General features: G+C 36.8%; 2 protein-coding genes across 2 annotated transcripts; both read left to right on the top strand.

Annotated features, from left to right (window-relative positions):
* Positions 1-755: 755 nt before the first annotated feature.
* LOC119538365 (olfactory receptor 52D1-like) lies at positions 756-1,700 on the top strand. Its single transcript, XM_037841276.1, has one exon. The coding sequence runs from the start codon at positions 756-758 to the stop codon at positions 1,698-1,700; it is 945 nt and encodes a 314-aa protein (XP_037697204.1).
* A 5,166-nt stretch (positions 1,701-6,866) lies between these two features.
* Positions 6,867-7,811, top strand: LOC119537131 (olfactory receptor 52K2-like). Its single transcript, XM_037839714.1, has one exon. The coding sequence runs from the start codon at positions 6,867-6,869 to the stop codon at positions 7,809-7,811; it is 945 nt and encodes a 314-aa protein (XP_037695642.1).
* The last annotated feature ends 14,209 nt before the right edge of the window (positions 7,812-22,020 follow it).

Genomic DNA, 22,020 nt, shown 5'->3' on the forward strand with positions numbered 1-22,020 from the left:
TCACCCATGTAATTGATGCAAAATTAGTTGTTTGTGAAAAATCCTGGTAGAAGGAAATTAAGCAGAGAAGTTTTAGGATATTCTCCAAATATAATGGACTTTTCTCTGTATAGGCAGAAAAAGAAAGTGAAGTCACTACACTAAGTCCCTTGCATTGTAAGTTTCAGAAACAGTGATCTTTTCTGTTTCTTATTGTTATTACTTCATAGCAATTTTTCTGCTATTTTTACTTCCAGGAAAGTATACCTCAAACTCTGAACATTTTAAATTCCATCATTCAGGTTATCAGCCTTAAATGTGACATTTCTCACCATGCAATAACGAGTCTGCACATGCTAGTCACTATTTGTCATATCATGGTGTTTTAATTTTGCTTGTAGAGTCTAACTTCCTGAGGAGAATATCTGATTTGTCCATTTCTTTATCCTAATTTCATGACATATGGTTTGTTTCACAGTAACTGCTCATTAAATATTTGTTGAATTATGTACAAGTAGGACTAGAGAGGGACAATTTTTTGGCAATGGATAAACAAGGTGACCGATATAGAAACAATAATTTGGTACATGGTTGATTTTATCAATTTGTCCTTGGAAAATTAAATGAAACTAATTATGAATTTGAATTGTTTTTAACAAAAGAAACTGAAAGGACTTCCTGAACCAGATCTCCATGTTTTTCAGCATCTGATTTGATCGCATCCACCTAGCAACTTTGCCTTCAGAATTACCAATATGAAGAAAAGCATAAGCGTCATGCCACCTCTCAACACTTCTCACCCCTCTCCTGTCACCTTCTCTCTGATGGGCATCCCAGGTCTAGAGCACCTGCATGTCTGGATCGGGATTCCCTTCTGCTCCATGTACATGGTGGCTGTGGTGGGCAACATGACCATCCTGGCCGTGGTGAGGGCAGAGCGGAGCCTCCACGAGCCCATGTTCCTCTTTCTGTGCATGCTGTCAGTCACTGACCTGGTCCTCTCCACGTCTACACTTCCGCGCATGCTGTGTCTGTTCTGGCTTGGAGCCCGTGACATTGCCTTTGATGCTTGCCTGGCCCAAATGTTCTTCATCCACAGCTTTACTGCCATGGAATCGGGCTTTTTCCTGGCCATGGCCATTGATCGATATGTGGCCATATGTCACCCCCTGCGCCATGCCACCATTCTCACCCACACTCACATCACCATAATGGGTATAATTGTGGTGGTCCGGGGTGTGGCCTTCTTTTCTCCACATCCCATCCTGCTCAGACAGCTTCCCTACTGTAGAACACGAATCATTGCCCACACCTACTGTGAGTTCATGGCTGTGGTGAAGCTGGCATGTATGGACACAGGGGCCACAAAGCGTTATAGCCTCAGTATGGCTTCCATCATAGGCTCATGTGATGCTATTCTCATTGCTGCATCCTACGCCTTCATTCTCCACTCTGTATTTCACCTGCCATCCCGAGAAGCTAGCTTTAAGGCTTTGGGCACATGTGGCTCCCATGTTTGTGTCATTCTTGTCTTCTACTCCACAGCAGGCTTTTCCATTTTCACTCACCGTTTTGGGAAAAATATACCTGCACACATTCATATTTTTATTGCAAATATGTACCTTTTGGTGCCTCCTTTCCTTAACCCTATTGTATATGGAGTAAGGACTAAGAAAATACGGGAACATGTTCTTGGAGCTATAAGAGCTAAAGCTGCCTGAATTTAGTTGGATCAATAAGATAAATACTGTAACATAAATGGAAATACAAGAAATGTGGTATAGGGAAATTATCTGCTCTCACTCCCCCAAGCTGAATTTTATCACCAGCTGAAAATTCAGATATTTACCACATATCTGGAGATTTCCAGAATTATAACTTAACACATAACTTCAGTTTTCTCATTTAGTAAATCTTCGAGTAGAGAATGTTAATCCCCTTCTTATCTTTGGAAGATGATTACAAAATGAGTGGACCAAAAGAGACAGAAGAGAAGGCTACCAACTAGGGGGGGAAATAAAATCTTTGGAGAACCAAATGGTTGGTAATATGGATTAACCAGTTTGAAGTTATCTTGATCCAAAATATGTGACTGGGATTTTATTGAACAAGTGATAAATGTCCATATGTTCTCAAATGAAGTCAAATTGTAAACTTATTATTTATCATGTAATATGTACCTATATTACATAAAGATAATAAAACAAAAACAATGTGTATGCTCCAATTTTGGTATTAGGATGCTAAAATTTCTAGAGCAATTTTAAAAGATATGGGGTTTATTTCATAAAATAAGGCAGCATTCTGGATTCTACTGACTGCCAAATAGAGGGCATAAATTTATTTTAATAACTAGTAGTAAAAGTTATTAAATTACCATCTGTTACATACATTGAGTCTCCCCCTTTGACCAGGTGACGTGGAACTCAGTATCAAGACAGATGACCCAAATCCTCTTAAAGTCAAAGTAGCCCCCTTTTATTGCCCTGATATCAAGGACTGGATTCCATCTTTAGTTCATTTTCCTCATTTATCACTTATTTATACCCCATTTATCCACTTTTCATGTTTGTTTTGGAATATTACCTAAGATCCATCAGCTGTTTCTTTTGGTAGAAGCCATCTGCCAAATGGATCTTTGACATTTGAGCTTTGAAAATTTTCCTTCTTCTTGCTTATTTGTCCTGTAAATTCACATCTCTAGTTCCATACACAAAGACTAGCATCTCTGCAGTCACCAGCTATGAAGTCCATCATTCAACTATAAGTGGGTGTGATGTTTTCTGTTTTGGAGAACTGGATGCATTTGGCATCAGTCTCTTGACTTAAGGAACTTAGGATTAGGGACAATCATGATTGGTATATTTATGAGATTTATTTGGGCATGGTAGGTTCATGCAGGAAAGTAAATTGTTTAAGTCCTCTAGAAGTAAGGTCTCCGATAAGGTACGTGTTCAAGTATCTTCAACGTATAGGTAGGTGGGCAGGGAGGGAGGTTTGTCAATTATGAGTGAACTCACACAGGGAACAATGGGATAACAAAAAGAAGAATAAAAAGAAGCAGAAAAATGCTGAAATTTTTACTACTATATCCCACCTGTCTTACTTAATTTGATAATTTCAAATGTTTTGTAACTGGGAATGAGACTATGGTGATTCTCAGGCACTGCTTGGAAGGTAAGAGTGTTCTCTTCCTGGTTAACCATGTAACCTAATCAGCCTTCTCAAATCTGGTTCCTTTCTCACTGCAGCTGTCCATTTGATTATGGATTGAGGTTCTCAAAGTATAGGAAATTTTATTACAGAAATGTTCCCACACACCTTTTGAGCAAAGAGTAAAGACAGTGCGGTAGCAATAGTGAAAAGATCATTTATTTATTTATAAATGTATATTAGAATCCCTTTCTATGTGTGTGGATATGTGTGTGTGTATGTGTGTATATGTATATATAAAACATATATTTACCTATATTTATTTGGTTTTGGTCAGGCAAGATCAACCTGGGCCAGATTGGAGAATGCATTTCATCCTAAGAAGCCCATTTTACTTGTTTTGAAAGGAATTAAACGTGTTTTTATAGTAGGAATAATTCAGCTATAACTTTCAAAGCAGTCAGTTACACATATTTATTAAATCAGCATTTCTGAAATCAGAGAAAGCTCTGCCTCTATGAGGTGGGTTGAATTATATACCCACATTTATACACTTTGTTGGTATTGATCCACATGCCTCTGGGAGTGTACACATTTTACATAGATCTCTTGAAGACATTGTTCTACTTGAGGTGTGGCCCAGCAGAATGAGGTTGGGCCTTAATTCAGGTTACTGGAGTTCTTTATAAGAAAAAGAAATTCAGACATAGAGAAAACAGCCACTGGGAGGAGAAGGAAGCTGGAAGTCAGTGCAACCAGAAATCAACAGAAACCAGAAGAGAAAGGAGAGGATGTACCCATGCAGTGCCAGGCAGAGTTGTGAGTCAGGGAACCCCATGGATTGCTGGAAGCCAAAACCAGAACGTGACAGACTTTGGGAGAAAACATTGCCTTGCTTACGCCTGGAGTTTGGACTTCTTCTAGCTTCAAAACTTTGATCCAATATGTTCCCATTGTTGAAGTGTCTTATCTTTGTCAGTTGAATATCAATGACTCAAGCTTTATTTTAACAGTTTTTAGGCTATTGCACTGATGTATGTGTGTGTGTGTGTGTGTGTGTGTGTGTGTGTGTGTGTGTTTGTATTGAGGTTTAACTAAATATAGTGAAATGAAGAAGTCTTAAGTGTACAGTTTGGTAAATTTGAACAAACATATAGACTATGAAACCCTCATCCTAATCACAATGTTGGACATTTACATCACTCCCAGGAAGTTTCTTCCCTTTTCTCTCTTGAAACTGTATGGATGTGACAATGGGAGTAGCTGGTGCTTTATTTGATGAACATGTTCACAATTTCTGTTTATCCCTTTACCAAAGTTAACATTAAAAATTATACATTCGTGTTTTAGCATTGGGATAGAACATGACTAAAGGACATTTTGCTGTTTTTTGTTTTTGTTTTTTAATGTTTCCCTTTCTAACCATGAAAATGAAATAACTAAAAGGAAAATACACTGTCATACTTTCTAATCAACAAATTACCAAAGACATTAGCCCTATATTATTATGAAAGGCAACTATGTCTAGGAAAGTGAAAGCACTTTAATATTTAATACATGGAGTCTTCAGTACAACTAATTCTTTATACAAGGTACAGAATTGCTGAGGTGCCAAACTTGAGAGAGAGAGAGAAAGAGAGAGAGAGAGAGAGAGAGAGAGAGAGAGAAAGAGAGAGAGACTGGCTTTCCCTTTCTCTTCCCTAATATTTTTCTGCTAGAGTTTTCCATTAACTAAACTCAGAATGAAGTCAGATGATCCGTGATCCTGGGAAACATAGTCTGTAAAGTCCATCCCTCCTGCAATACATATAAAAGGAAATGTGGAGGTACACATCTGAAGGGAAATAGATCTAAGGTTGGCATAACTTCCCTACCAAAACACAAGTAATGATATACCCATACACGGGATTAATACATACCCCCTACTTGATCAAACATGGAAGCCTCAGGGGGTTTCAGGAATAGGAACCTGACTAGTAAATGCCCAGGAACTTCAAGCATTTTTCAAAACCAAGTCTGGTTCAGGATAAGTTACTTAAGAATATGTGAGGGCATGTGGCAATATTAATGGGCTTATTCCAATTAATTCATAGACTCGTCCCTCTACAGTAGCCTCTTTTCTTGCTACCTCTCTTCACATCTCTTTTAAGAAGCATTTACTCCATGGCACCTTAAAGTGCTTAAGCCCAAGAGATGCAATGAATCAGGTATCACAAGATGCCTGGAGTCAAGAGGCCATCTCTTCTAGGTTTCTAAGCACAGAGCTCAGGTGGCCAAAGACTGAACCCATTCAAGAAACCAAAGGGTACCTGGAGAGACTGATAGAGATTAGTGTACGTGTTTACAACCAAGCAGCATCCTCATGAGAGGTTGTATGCAGGAATTTCCTTGCAGGCCTCTGGTCTCCCAGGATAAGAAGTGTAAAGGGACCTGTTGGAGTTATAGTCAACATTCAGATGAGCCTCAGGATGGACAGTAAGATGATCATTTGCAAAGGTAGGAAAACCAGGTTGTAGGCAGGAGTATTGTGGCTGAGGTGGGATGGATGGAGACTCTGTGTCAGCTACTTAGCAATGAAGGCTCAATCCTTGTGGTTGCCAAAAGATGGTTCTACCTCTTGATTTTACAAAAAGTAAATGTAGAAGGATTCTAAATATTCAAACTAAGATTTACATATTGTTTTTAACTTGCTGTGTAAGCCAGACCCAGGATTAAATTGTGGCATGCAATGGTCCAAACCTTATTTTTCTTAATATGCCTAGTCTTATCCTTACTATAAGGATGCCTCATATTGTCTAAGCTTGTCATATATTGAAATTTGAACCCAAAATGATTCATTAATTTCAAATTTAGTTTTGTTAGGATGTCTTTCCAGATTATCTCTTCACACAGTCAAAGGTACGTTTCAGATAACCTGATATTTGTGAGCCATGAGTTGCATATAAATGTTTGTGTGAAAAGGAACACTTAGAGTTAATGTATTGTTTGACTTTGAGAAATATATTATGCCTCTTCTGGAGGATTCTGATTGACCATTATAAAATAGCACAAATCTCTAGTAACCTGAAAACCCATGTTTTCAAGATATAGTGACTATTTGATTATACTTTGTAAAAAAATGGTGATTTCTTGCCATTCAGTTTAGCTGACTTCAGGAAGATAACGGCTGTTCCCTATATTAACTCTGTCACATTCCAATATAGCACCAGTTTTGTTCCCATCTTTCTTCATTCTGCTCTTTTAGTTAGTTGACTCAATTGGTCATTAGTATTTCCCAAGTCTTGACATCATATCTATGAGCTCTATCAATGGGAAGTAAGAGAAGTTAAATGTACACATGGCTACTCTTATCCATGCTTTTAGTTCTTTTGTTTGCTCAGATGGTTGAAAATTATATCTCCTTATTCAGAAATGCATCAACTACTCCCTCTATAGTATTTCTAAAATGCATCTAAATGCATTTATTCAGCTGAAGAGCAAAACTTTTTGTAAAAAAGGAAAGGACTTTACTTAATATGTAAAAATTTGTTGCCATTTCAAGATAATTATTTATTAACTTTGTTAATCTGAAAAGTGCAGTCCCATATATTTGATGTGCTGTAACAGGGTACTAGAGAGAAAATCATTAGCTGGAGTTGTGTTATTGGGAAGTGATGACCCTTTTGGATTCACATATTTACAGTTTAATGATTTTTTAATTTGGACAGAATTATGGAATATCTGTTGTTTTCATGATGCTATCTTCCAACTGGACCAGACTTCAACCTGCCTCCTTCCTGTTGCTTGGCATACCAGGGTTGGAGACTTCCCACATCTGGATATCCATCCCTTTCTGCCTTGTCTACCTGCTGTCACTGATGGGAAATGTTGCCCTTTTATTAATAATCAAGACAGATCCCAAACTTCATGAACCTATGTACCTCTTTTTATGTATGCTCTCTGTGGCTGATTTGATGCTCACTTCTTCTACACTTCCCAAGATACTCAGCCTCTTCTGGTTCAATGGCAAAGAGATCTACTTTGAAGCCTGCCTCACTCAAATGTACCTCATTCATTCTCTGTCTACTATGGAATCTGGATTTATCTTGGCCATGGCTTTTGACCGCTATGTGGCCATCTGCCATCCACTGATGCATTCCATTATCCTGACACCCACAGTAGTTTTAGGATTTGGTTTGGCCATTGTTTTCAGAGGAGCCATACTCCTCAGTCCACACCCCTTCCTACTGAGGTGGCTTTCCTACTGCAGAACTAATGTCATCTCCCATACCTACTGTGAATTCATGGCCCTGATAAAGCTGGCTTGTGCTGAGACCAAGATTCGTAGAGCCTACAGCCTAATTGTGGCCTTCCTGACAGGGGGCTTGGACTTCATACTGATTATCTGTTCATATGTCCTTATACTTCTCACTGTCTTCAATCTCCCATCCAAGGCTGCCCGCCTTAAGACCTTAAGCACCTGTGTCTCTCATGTATGGATCATCTTGGTGTTTTACACACCAGCCTTTTTCTCTTTTCTCACCCATAGGTTTGGCCATCACATTGCTCCACATACCCACATTTTTGTAGCCAATATATATCTCCTTATTCCACCCATGATGAATCCGATTATATATGGTATTAAAACCAAAAGGATCAGAGAGGGATTCTTTAAATTCTTAACAACCAAACGTGTTTAAGTTTGGCAGGATTTGTGGTTCCCCAGGTCATCAACAAAGGTAAGGATTTTATTAAACCAGGAGAAATTTTAAATGAATCAGCATTACCGTAGAGTAGTAATGATTCAAATAGTCCAGGAAAGCATGGCGTATTGACCCCTGTGAGCAGCAGCATGCAAAGACGATACCTAGGACTTAGAAAACAAGATTACAGAAAAATTAAGGTATTAGTATTCATCTTTCTCAACCTAGTATATTTAGTGTTGACTTTAGAACTTATCAAACCATAAATTTATATCAATAGTGTAGTCATAATCATCCTTTGTTGACTGTGTAGATTATGACCGCCAAATTCATGCTTTCCAGAGTGGATATAATACTTCATATATAAATTTTTTACCAAAGACTTGATCTTCAAAGGTGCAACATTTGTTCTCAAGTAGATATCAGTTAATGTTTAATGACATGAGAGCGAGAAATACTGGGAAATTAAAATATATTCATGCATTTTCTTAAAAAAAAATAATGCATGTGAGTTGTAAAATCATATAATGTACAAATATTACTACAGATTTTAAATTAAATTTGAATTTTCTCCTACTTACCACCTGGCAATCTTCAAAAGTTAGCATCATCAATAGATACTCACCATCTGGTTTTTACAATATAATTGAATTTCTATAATTTCTTTTATAACTTTTCACACATTGTTTTATGTTTTAATTATACAGATGAGATTATACTGCATTTTGAGATCAGCAGTTTTTTTAATATTATGATAAATCTTGAGTTTTCATATTGGCTTATGCAGATCATCTCATTTCTTAGAATGACTATAATCTACTAAAAATAATATATTGTATTTTATTTAAAAAATAATCTATTGAGGAGGGCAAGATGGCAGCATAGAGAGGAGTGGAAGCTAAGTAGTCCCCCTGGAACAACTACAAAAAAACAGAAACAACTAGTAAATAATCCAGAATAACTGCGGGGGGACAAATGAGACCATCCACTCATCATACACCAACCTGAATTGGGAGGAATGCCCAAGAACACAGCATAAAATCTGTAAGTAAAACCTGCGGAACCAGGTCACGAGACCCCCTCCCACATAGCCCGAGCTGCGGAGCCGCGTGGTGCCACAGAGAAGCTCTCTCCCAGCAAGCGAATACAGCTCAGCTGAGCTCCAACTGGGGTTTTAAGTAGCGAGTGTGAACTGCTCACTACAGGTACGCGGCCCCAAAAAACAGACAGAGGCTTTGGGTGACGACCGACCTGGGAGAGCCTGAGGGTTGCCTCGAACTGGGTCTGAAGGGGACTATCTGTTTCTTTTTTGGCTCAGTGGAGAAAGCCCCAGTCATTTTCAGTTTCCAGGGCTGTGACTCTGGGAAGGGTGGAGACACCACAAGCAGAGAGCGAGACCATTGAAATGTTAATGACCTCCACCTGAGGGGTCTGTCTTCTCTAGGAGGAAAGGGGTGGGGCCCTTTCCATTCAGAACCAGACCCCAGAGCCTGGGGGAACAGGGCCATACCTCCTCACACCAGTCAAGAATTATAGGCTAAGAGGCATCACCTGCTGGGCAGAAAAGCACAGTGACCCGAGGCATCAAAGGGTGGAGCAATTTTCTAAGACACACCCACAGGGAAACTAGATACTGAATATTTCTTCCCTCTGGGACCTGAGCCTGTTCTGGTCTGAGAAAACCCGATTTGGGTAACCAAGGAAACCATGCCTAGACAACAGAAAATTACAACCTACACTAAGAAAAGCAAAGTTATGGCCCAGTCAAAGGAACAAACGTACACTTCAACTGAGATACAGGAATTTAAACAACGAATGCTAAATCAATTCAAAAAGTTTAGAGAAGATATTGCAAAAGAGATAGAGGCTGTAAAGGAAAAACTGGACATGTATACGGCAGAAATCAAAAGTTCAAAAAACCTACTAGTAGAATCTATGGAAATGAAAGGCACAACACAAGAGATGAAAGACACAATGGAAACATACAACAGCAGATCTCAAGAGGCAGAAGAAAACACTCAAGAACTGGAGAACAAAACACCTGAAAGCCTACACGCAAAGGAGCAGATGGAGAAAAGAATGAAAAAATATGAGCAACGTCTCCGGGATCTCAAGGATGAAACAAAGTACAATAATGTACGTATCATTGGTGTCCCAGAAGGAGAAGAGAAGGGAAAGGGGGCAGAAGCAATAGTAGAGGAAATAATTAATGAAAATTTCCCATCTCTTATGAAAAACATAAAATTACAGATCCAAGTAGCGCAGCGTACTCCAAACAGAAGAGATATATATAGGCCTATGCCAAGACACTTAATAATCAGATTATCAAATGTCAAAGACAAAGAGAGAATCCTGAAAGCAGCAAGAGAAAAGCAATCCATTACATACAAAGGAAGCTTAATAAGACTATGTGCGGATCTCTCAGCAGAAACCATGGAGGCAAGAAGGAAGTGGTGTGATATATTTAAGATACTGAAAGAGGAAAACCACCAACCAAGAATCCTGTATCCAGCAAAGCTGTCCTTCAAATATGAGGGAGAGCTCAAAATATTTTCTGACAAACAGACAATGAGAGACTATGTGAACAAGACACCTGCCCTACAGGAAATACTAAAGGGAGCACTACAGGGTGATAGAAGACAGGAGTGTGTGGTTTGGAACACAATTTTGGGAGATGGTAGCACAACAATGTAAGTACACTGAACAAAAGTAACTATGAATATGGTTGAGAGGGAAAGATGGGGAGCATGTGAGACAGCACAAGAAAGGAGGAAAGATAACGACTGGAACTGTGTAACTTGGTGAAATCTAGAGTATTCAACAATTGTGATAAAATGTACAAATACGTTCTTTTACGAGGGAGGACAAGCAAATGTCAACCTTGCAAGGTGTTAAAAATGGGGAGGCATTGGGGGAGGGATGCAATCAGCATAAACTAGAGACTGTAACTAATAGAATCATTGTATTATGCTCCCTTTAATGTAACAAAGGTGATATACCAAGGTGAATGCAGATAAGAGGGGGGGATAGGGGAGGCATGTTAGACACTTGACATTGGTGGTATTGTCTGATTCTTTACTCTACTTTGATTTAAGGTTATCTTTCCTTTTGCTGCTTCCTAGCTGTCATTTTTTTTTGTTTCCTCTTTCTTTTGCCTCTCTAACGTCTTTGACTCTCCCTCCTGCCTTGTGGAAGAAATGCAGATGCTCTTGCTTAGTATGAGCAGAATGTTCAATTAGGATGAACTTAAATGTTTGGAAATGAACAGGGGTGTTGGTAGCAAGATGTGAGAATAACTAACAGTGCCAAATGGTGTGTGAATGAGGTAGAAAGGGGAAGCTCAGAGTCATATATGTCACCAGAAGGAAAGTTGGAGGTCAAAAGATGGAAATGTATAAAACTGAATCCTATGGTGGGCAATGTCCATGATCAACTGTACAAATACTAGAAATCACTTCATGAACCAGAACAAATGTATGACAATACAATTAGAAGTTAATAATAGAGGGGCATATAGGGAAGAACTATATACCTATTACAAACTATATACTACAGTTAGTAGTATTTCAACATTTTTTCATAAACAGTAACAAACTTACTATATCAACACTAGGAGTCAACAATTGAGGGGGGTTGGTTAGGGATAGGGGAGGTTTAGAGTTTCCTTTTCTGTTTTTCTTTTTTCATCTTTCACTTTATTTCTTCTCTGGAGTAATGAAAAGTTTCTAAAAATTGAACAAAAATTAAGTGTGATGGATGCACAGCTGCATGAGGGTACCCAGGGGCAAGTGATTGTACCCTTTGGATCTTTGGATAATTGTATGGTATCTGAACAATCTCAATAAAAATGAAAAAAAAAATCTATTGATATAAATGTAAATAGTTTCCAATTTCTAATGCCAGCAATGCTACAGGAAACATTCTATTACATGTGTCTGGCCTCTATGTTTCTGGAATTCAGATTAAATTCTTAGAAAAGGAATGCTGAGGCAAGAGGTAGGTATATTTAAATATTGATATATTTTGAAAATCTGCTTCCAAATTATTATAGCAATTATATTCCCTTGAAAGGCAAATGGATGGATTTCCTGCATATGCTTTTGCCAACAATGTAGATTATAATACTTATTAATTTTTGCCAATCTGATGTGTTAAAATTATAGCAGTCATTTTTAATTTCTTACATTTTGTTGTTTTCTTCTGATGTAATTTCATTTTATTAATTTTCTGTGATCTGTATATAATAAGGAAGTGATCCTATGGTCTACTGAAAGTCGAATTTTTCATTTTATTATATAATTTAACCTTCATGTATTATATATTTTTAAAGTTGTAAAGTTTTGATTTTGTGTAATCATTTTTTCCCTTTGAGAACCTTAAGCTCCAATTATATTATGGGCTAACATCCCTGTGAAAGATTTTCGAATGCTGGGTAAACATATCAAAGATAACCCCAAAAGAATAATAGGAAAATAATAAACAATGAAAGAATAAATTACATATCAATATGTAAGTGAAAATGGGAACTCAGACAGTTGTTTTAAAAACCTGGTTAATTTAAAATTAGTTTTCCTAGGCCTAAGAAAATAGGATCTCCCTCAGAGGGAAAAATCTTTTGTGAGATCATCATTTCATGCAGGTAATAGATTGGCTTCCCTAATCCTTTATTTCAGGGTTTAGCAAGGAAATATGCATTTTTACTGAGTAAACGATGGGGAAAATAACTTTTTCCTTAGAAGTTGTAATCACAGACCCAACTTACTGTTAATTCCAGCATAAGTTTACACGTGGATGATTGAAGAAACATCAGGTTGTAAATTTAACTGAAATGTATTCTGAATTTGAAATGTTCCCACTTGTAATTAAAGCAATTGCAAAGCTTCTTTGGAGGAATCCATCTTATGTTTGTGGTATAACTAGAAAATGGAATAACATTGTAGAAATAATTTAGATAAATCAGTTTTTCTACTGAGAGTTAGTCATAGCTTCTTCTTACTAGCTTTATATATTCTCTATCTAATCTGTTCTTATTATATTTGAAACTGGATTATTTTACTCTTCAGCTTTTCTTTTCACCCTATTACAAGTGACATTGATGAGCAGAAATTCTTAATTTTAACATAGTTCAGTTTATCTTGTTTTTCCTTTTTAATCCTTTATTTATTTATTTTTTAGTCCTATTTAAGAAAGCATAGCCTGCTTAAAGATCATGAACATATATTCCCATATTTTTCTTATGAAGCATATAAATATATATATTTAATTAAATTTACAGTCAATATGAAATTGTTTGGGGGAGAGGGTGTGATATAAGATTGGTGCACATCATATGGCAATTTACCACATTGCTATCTAATAACACATTAGCCTTTGTTGGAAACTCCATCCTGTTCATGCATTTTTATAAATCATGTGTAGGTTCCTTTTGACTTTATTGTTTCATTGGTTTATTTTTCTATCCTTGTACTGATACCATAATGTCTTAATTATAATTGCTTTTTAATGGTACTATTATATTGTGTTGTATGTCCTCTAGGAACCTTGGGGTAAAGCCTTTAATCTTTTGCCAATCTATGTAATAGTTACCCTAGATTTATATATTTAGATTTTTGAATGTACTTTCTTGGATTAAGTATACCTGTCTTCTACCGATTCTAAGATTTGTTTTTATCTTTAATCATGAATAGCTATTGAATTTTATTCAAAAATTTTTCTGCATATATTAAGGTGGTTATATGGTTTTCTCCTTTCTATTATATTCACTATCAATGTTAAAACGTTATTTAGATTAGACAATGTTTTGTTTAGGATTGCTATCTATGAAAATTTGGTTCTGTACACAATTCTAGTTTGATATTATATGCTATTACCTTGCAATGATAATATTTTATTGTCTTTGGGATCATATTGTTAATGTTGAGAAGACTGCTTTAAGTAATAATTTATATTCTTATTTTGTTAAGCTATTTTTTCACTCTCTCTAATTTAATATCCTCCCTGTGATTTCTGGGACTCCATTGGTGTTTGTTGCAAGTTCTTATTCAGGTATGTTTTTTTATTTTTATAATGTTTTTTATTTTATCCTATATTTACCATCTTATTTTTCTATTGTGTAATGTCAAAATTATTTTTCAGCCTATAATTCTCATTTTCTCTGATTAAATGATAAAAAGTTGTTTAGCCTTTCTATTAGATTTTAATTGTCTAACATTTTTAATTTCTAAAAATTCTAGATGTAGATGGAATTTAAAATTAACTGAATTTTAACTGTTTAAAATTAATTGAAAATTATATTTCTTATATGTAATTATGACAATGAAAAGAAATCAAAATATCAGAGAAGCCCTTACATACTGAATGTGTATAAACTTCCAATTAAATTATAAATAATGAGAAATGTATTAATGTTTCCATAAATGTAAATTGTTTTACATCAGATTTTATGTTTCAAATACTTACATACAATTTCCAAACATAGTTCACATGGCGATTTATTCAAATATTTGAATATGTACGGTCCATAACCTAGAAAATTTATTACTATAATAAAAATATAAAAATATTTTAAACCACATTTTATAAGAATTTATAAATATAAAATCATAATTGCATTTGAAGTTAATAAAAGCTCTTCTTTTGTGTTCAATGAAAAACACATTTTGAAAAAATATGCAAAAATTAAGGACATTTTTTTTCCTGGGTCTGTACTGGCTAAGAGCCTTCTTCTGATCTTCCTGCTCCTTTATCATTCTGGACAGTTGCATCTAGGCTGCATGTCATGGTTTTAGGGCACCTGAAATAGAAAATGCTTTAGATTTTTAACAGCACCTATCGTAGTTGAAATAAACATTCATATGATAGAACAACTCTTAGCTGTGATCAGCTCGTTTTGATGGATCTTGAGTACCATTTTCTAGCATAACAGCATTCTCTACTCTCAGATATGTACTTGTTGAATAATAAAGCATATGGCCATCTAACCAGGAAGCATGCCATTAGATACAATTCTTCTTGACCTGAAAACAATAGACCCAGCTTCAGCTCCTCAGGCTCTGGCCATTTAATTTGAGGGATGAAGCCATCAATATTATCTGATAACTTCATGTCCCATTTGAAGCATATGGGATTTTGCAGATGTTAGTTCTTTTTAGAGTATAAGTGGATTTATCAAATATTGCCCTCAGCTTTGATGTTTCATTCAAAATTATGTAACAATGTAAAATAAACTCTCTATACCCTATTATATATCTAAAGTGTCATTCAGATCACCTCCATCCTCTCTTCAAAATCAAAATTTGGTTTCCCATTTATTTAAAATGTAATCAAAATCCTAAACTGATTTTTAAAGACTCCTGGATAAGTTTCTGATATGAAATCTTTTCACTATCATTATTTAAAAGGCAATATCCAGCCCAGTCTTTCTTTCTGTCCCTTGAAACTGTTAAAACCATTTCCATCTCAAATCATTTTCATTTGTTCTTTCTTAGCCTTTGGGGTCTTTTTCTGTATATTTTCACATGGATGAGCTTTCTTGTCATTTGGGTCTCAGTCAAAGGTCACCTCCTCATGAGGGCTTTCTTTGATCATCCATAAGGTGATTACTCTGGTCATTCCCTAAAATGTTGATCTTTTAAATATTCTCTATAGCATATAATTAAAGTGTTAATTTTCTGAATCCCTTCAGAAGAGAATAAGCTTCTTGAGAGGGGAGATATTGTTTGCCTTTTTTAGTGGTGTTTTCCAAAGCATCTAGAATAGACCTTGGCAAATAATTTAATAAATATTTATTGAATATAAAATTGTTACATTCTCCTCCATGCTTGCCTGTGTATATTTGTATTATGTGTAAAATACATATCACCATCCTTCCTTTGGATGTATGAATATATATATGAATGTGTATGTATGTCTATATAGATACACATATACACACTCATACATGATTGTATATATATAAACTATATATATATTCTTATAGATAGAAATACATATGTACATATGAATGTGTGCATGTGTGTGTATATCCATAGAGTGTACCAACTTAGTTTTTTTGGGATGTTTATGTCTGTATCTATATATCTATATCTATATTTATGTATCTATGCCTCTATATCTATATCTGTATCTATATCTATATATCTGTTTTGTATATTGATTCATTGAGATGTACATGCATGTTTGTTTTGTATAACAATGTGATTTTTTCCATGCATGATAAATTTCACAGTAGAGAATGGGTACATTTTTCAACTTTATTGCTGTATTGTCCTCTTTAGCTAGGTTTCCTACTTTACTGCACCCTCAATTTTAACTGAATTAATGTCACCAGAGGTATGAAACTTGGGGAAATAAAGTGATTATTTAAATCTCCTTCAGTGTCTCTCAAGCTTAATTTCTTTGCCACCTGTTCTGGTTTGCTAATGCTGCCCATTATGCAAAATACTAGAAATGGATCGGCTTTTATAAAGGGGGTTCATTTGGTTACAAAGTTACAGTCTTAAGGCCATAAAGTTTTCAAGATAAGGTGTCAACAGCAGAGTACCTTCACTGAAGGATGGCCAATGGCGTCTGGAACACCTCTGTTGTCTGGGAAGGCATGTGGCTAGCGTCCTCTTCCTTTGCTTCCAGGTTGTGTTTCAAAATGGCTTTCTCCAAAATGTGTCTGTAAGCTGCAGCTCCTCTCTTAGCTCCTGTGCATTCTGCAAAGTGTCCTTCTTGGCTGTAGCAAGCTCTCTTCTTCTGTCTGAGCTTATAGAGTGCTCTAGTAAACTAAACAAGGCCTGTGTTGAATGGGCGGTCCCACACCTCCATGGAAATCATCTAATCAGAGTTATCACCTACAGTTAGGTGGGTTGCATCTCTATGGAAACAATCAAAGAATTACAATCTAATCAAAACTGATATGTCTTCCCACACAAGATTGCATAAAAGATAATGTCATTTTGGGGGACATAATACATTCAAACTGCCACACCACCTGAGAGCATGAAATATAGAAAATTCTTACTCCCTCAGATATCACCCTTAATTCCCAGAAGGTGAAGGAATAACTCGAGAAGAGATTGGACCTCTGGAACTGCCCTAAGTGGGACTGTAAAACCTGCCATGAGCCTGTCATATGGAGAATGATTCAAATCTGGATTTCCTGACTTTGATTCAGCACAACATAATTAATCTGGAAGAAAGAGCAGTTAGTTCATATGTATATACCCAAGCCTAAGAGTGAGGAAGATGATGAGGGAACCGCAGCAGTCTGGGATGAGGAGGAGTTTCCTGAAAATGATGGAAAATATTCAGAATTATTGTGAATTTGTGGTACTCAGCTGTGCTGGAAATAGACTGAAAGCAGGTGACAGAAGCAGAAAATCTGGTTGTTCTGAAGATAAGTCAAGGACTTCCATGGTCAGCCTCAGAGTTAAAGGGAAAAACAGTATATTCTGACCACAGGAAGCAAACCACTTGTGAAGCCTGATCAGGCAGTTCCTGAGTATTTTCTCACCCATTGTTTAAACTTTTTAGTCTGTGTTCTGGTTTATTAATGACGCCATTTTGCAAAACATCAGAAATGGATTGGCTTTTATAATGGGGTTTTATTTGGTTACAGTGTTACAGTCTGAAGGCCATGAAAATGTCCAAAGAGAGGCATCAAAAGTAGGGTACCTTCCCTGAAGAACACCGAAGGCATCTGGAAAACCTCTGTTAGCTGGGAAGGCCTGTGGCTGGCACCTGCTTGCTCCTAGATTGCATTTCAAAGTGGCATTCTCCAAAATGTTTGCATCAACTTCCAACATCTTCAAAATGTCTGTCTCAGCTGTAGCAGCAGGTTCCTTCTGTCTCAGCTCTTATGTAGGGCTCTAGTGAACTAATCAAGGCCCACACTGAATGGTCATGGCCACAACTCCATGGAAATTATCTAATCATTGTTATCACCTACAGTTGGGTGGGTCACATCTCCATGGAAACAATCTGATCCAAAGGTTCCAACCTAATCAACACTAATACGTCTATCCCCACAAGATTGCATCAAAGAACATGGCTTTTTCTGGGCGACATAATATACACAAACCGGCACAGTCTGCTAGTCAGTTGTTACCATCTTTTGACAAGGAAGGATGTGCTGGTATATGTGCTCATTAGAAGAATGATTGATTAGGAAATCACCTTAATGACTACTAACTTCACAATGAACATTTTGGCTTCAGCTGAGGTGTTGGAATAGAAAGAGATTAGGTTTATTTTTATAGATTTGCTATAAACCATGTTAATCCATAAAACCTCATTTATATAAAAAAATGTAACAGCTTTTGTCCTTATTGCCTCTGAGTGCCTCTGTGAGAATTAGTCATGATAATATCTGTGAAAACTTTTGACATGAGTTTTATCTTCATTCCAGCTGCATTTTGTTGTGGAAGAAAGATGGAGATTTAGAGTGAACCAGGGTTTGTCTTCTCCTTCTGCAACATGCTGGTCGTATAGCCTTGGATTAATATGTAGCCTATGTAAAGTGTAAGTTCTTTTATAATTTACAAGTAATAATTGTGACCTTGTAAGAATTTACATAGATCAGCAATTGATACTTGCTGATGCCTTTTAGCATTTTGCCTAGTACATATTCTACATAAAAAGTTACTACTGTTATTTTTTTGAAATGATGATTGATCTGGAATTCACCAATATTTCCTTCCCAAAGTGTAATCTATATTCATAGTTCTGGCAAGAAGCTCATGTGCCTTAGCTGGCATCTCAACTTCAATTAAATAAAAAGAAAAATTGAATGACTGCTCCTTTTGTATATACCCGTATATATATACTGGCATACATACATATATGTATAATCTCTCTGTTTATATGTGTGTGTATGTGTGTGTCCAAATTTCCAAAAACCTTTTTTTCCGGAGGTATCAGAAAAACCAAGAAGCATGTATCTTTTGGTGTATGTTTCAAAGGCTTTGTTTCTGTGCAGAGACTATTATACAATTAAATGATTAAGTACTATATATGTGTTCTTTGGTTGTTTTTTGTTTTGTTTTGTTTCTTAACACCCCAAAATGTATCATGGAGGCAAAATTCTAAGGTACTGTAATTTAAGGAGCATAGAAATCTGAAAAGCTTATTATCCCTTCACATATTGCTTTAAAGTACATCTACTGAGAGTTTGCTTCATGTAACAAGTCTCCAAAATCACAAAAAATTTGGAGAGGTAACTTTCAGAGGAAGTAATGTTGTAGAATTTCCCCAGTTGCTTTGTTAGGATGTGATTAAACTCTCCTACTTATTGGGCACTCTATCTTGGCTATCAAGTATACGATGAGAACAACTAGTATCCCGTAGAATACTCTAGAGTTTGTGAGCCTAAGGCAGGATTGTTAGCAGAGCTGTTATTTTCCTCTCCCACCAGTACTTAATTATATAAATAGCTGGGACTAAGGTATACAATGGTTTTAATTTCCAAAAAGCCCACAAAGGAGGACTTAAAAGATGAGTAAACTCTGGTTGTGTTTTTACACTGAGTAATTCCATTGCAGATTTATCAGAGTATGTGCACATTTGACTTTATTCTGAAATATTCCAAGGGCAAGTGAGAGAAAGAGAATAGCATGGTCTGCATGTAGTAAGCATCACCATGCTTGACTTTAACTTCACTGCATTGGCCAGTCTCAACACCTTCATTCTGATGTTCATTCCTGGTCTAGAAGACTTGCACATTTGGATATCCATCCCTTTCTTCTCAATGTATGTTGTTGCCCTCATTGCTAACTCAGTCATCCTATTCATCATCAAAACAGAGACTGTTCTCCATGAACCCATGTTCTACTCTCTTTCCATGTTAGCCATCACAGACCTCATCTTGTCAACATCTACCCTTCCTAAGATGTTGGTATCTTCTGGTTCAATTTTCATGAGATCAACTTCCATGCCTGCCTCACTCAGATGTTTTTCATTCATGCTTTCTGTGGGGTGGAGTCAGGGCTTCTTGTGGGCTATAGGCCGGGATTGGTATGTGGCAATCTGCAATCCTTTGCGACACTCATCCATTCGTACAAATGCTGTGGTGGGCCAAGTTGGCATAGTGACACTTCTTCGGGGGTCAGTACTGATGACACCACATCCCTTCCTGGTAAGGAAATGGCTATACTGCCAGACCAATGTTGTACCCCACACATACCGTGAGCATATGGCTGTGGTGAAATTGGCTTGTGCTGATATTTCCATTAATAGTCTTTATAGTTTGGCAGTCATTATCTTGACTGTTGGGACTGATGTGACATGTATCTTTCTGTCCTATGTACTGATACTCCGTACCATGTTCAGTCTCCCTTCTAAAGATGCCAGGTTGAAGACCCCCAGGACTTGTGGATCCCATGTTTGTGTCATCCTCACCTTCTATATCCCTGCTCTTTTCTCTTTCCTCACTCACCATTTTAGTAGGCATGTTCCATGCCACACACACATTCTGCTTGCAGACATGTACTTGCTGGTACCTCCTATGCTGAACCTTATCATCTATGGAGTAAGGACGAAACAGATCTGAGAATGTGTTATACAATTATTCATGACTAAAATTGGCTAAAAATTTTGGCTCTGTCTTTCTTATTCTTACCCTACTATGATGCTACAATAGAAATTTCTTGGATTATTGGATCAGCCAGACCTGGAATTAGTATCTCAATTCTTCCACTTACCACCAGTGTAAATGAAAGTTAGATACAATTTATTTAACCTATATGAGCATCTGTATAATTGATATATAACATGTCATAAATTAATGATTACAAGCCCTTTAAAACTATTTCTAGCACATTCAAGCATTTAAGATTAGATTATTTCAAGTTTCAGTTCTTCCCTTTGCATGTAGTTGTTTAATGTCTTTACAAAACATTTATTATTTTATCTTATAAAACTAACACAATAAAAACACCTGTCTGACAGTGGCTATTTTATACAGGAATTTGGAAATAGCTAATCTTGACATTAATAGGAGGAATTCTATGATGGATTTGTACCATCACCATAACCAGAGGGTAAGTGGTGATGAGAAGTAGTCAGAGGTGAAAAATGTGTGATAAGGAGGATGCAGTTTGGGGAATCCCTAGAGAAAGAATAGCTCTAAAGTGAGTTATTTACACTGCTGGTACAAACATTGGGTATCTTTCCAACTTATTCCAGATAATCTGGAATTATTCTTCCAGGATTTGAGTAAGTAAATGTGGTAGATGATGACAGTAATTCATGAATTTATATATTAATTCAATAACTGTTTAGTGAGCAGCTATTTGCCATGAATTTATATGAGCATAAGAAATAAATACCAGTGAACAAAGCAATGAAACTTACTTCCCATGTTGAAGTTTAACCAAGAAAGGAAAGATGGTAAATAAAAGTAGCCTATACTTTTTTATGGTATAGTCTTTCCTAATAATATTTAATAATAAAAATTTCATTGTAATAAATATCTTAAATATCTTAGCTGCATCACACGTATATATTTTTTCAACATGATGTTAAATATTTATTTAGTTCTTTTATGTGTCAAGCAGGTACTGGGCTAGATGCTGACGTGACAGAACTGAAGAAGACAGAGCCCCTGCCCTCATGGGGCCTGCAGTCCTACGGAAATGTTATCTAGGTACATGAAATTAAGAATACTGGGATTGAGATATGTGCAACTATAAGCAGTAAGTGTCACTGGGTTTTGGCAGTACTCTCAAAAGCATCTTGGTGAGGGCTGGCCGAGGGCGCGGTGAGGTGCGGTCACCGGCCGCCAGACTTTCCTGAGCCGAGCCTGCGGCAGGCTTGCGTCAGCGCTGCGGGGCACACCCGCTCTGCCCTCCGCGGTACCCGGTAGGCGGCTGCAGGCGTCCGGGCTACGGCCTTCTGAGGATCAGAACAGGAGCACCGAGGAGCCGCCCTGTGTCTAGGACCCCGCGCTGCTGGAGTTCCTGGTGTGCCTGCTCTCCACGAAGCTGCTCAGATATGAAGCATGGACACATGAATTGATTAATGAAGAGTTAGGAAAAGCATATCCAATCATTGATGGCATTCCTGATATGCACCACAGGCAGCTAGGATGACACATCAAAATAAGAAGCAGGAAGAAATGGAGCAACATTAGATCATAATTTAAAGAAAACAAAACAGTTAAATTCTGTTAATGCTATACACCTTTTAAAAAGTCAGGGTGGTGCTTAATAAGTGGGGAAGAAGA

The sequence above is a fragment of the Choloepus didactylus genome, chromosome 6, assembly GCF_015220235.1.
Source record: "Choloepus didactylus isolate mChoDid1 chromosome 6, mChoDid1.pri, whole genome shotgun sequence".
Classification (NCBI taxonomy): domain Eukaryota; kingdom Metazoa; phylum Chordata; class Mammalia; order Pilosa; family Megalonychidae; genus Choloepus; species Choloepus didactylus.

Bases quoted from the DNA above. Each gene is read 5' to 3' on its own strand.
- LOC119537131 (XM_037839714.1), top strand. From the start codon at position 6,867: ATGCTATCTTCCAACTGGACCAGACTTCAACCTGCCTCCTTCCTGTTG.
- LOC119538365 (XM_037841276.1), top strand. From the start codon at position 756: ATGCCACCTCTCAACACTTCTCACCCCTCTCCTGTCACCTTCTCTCTG.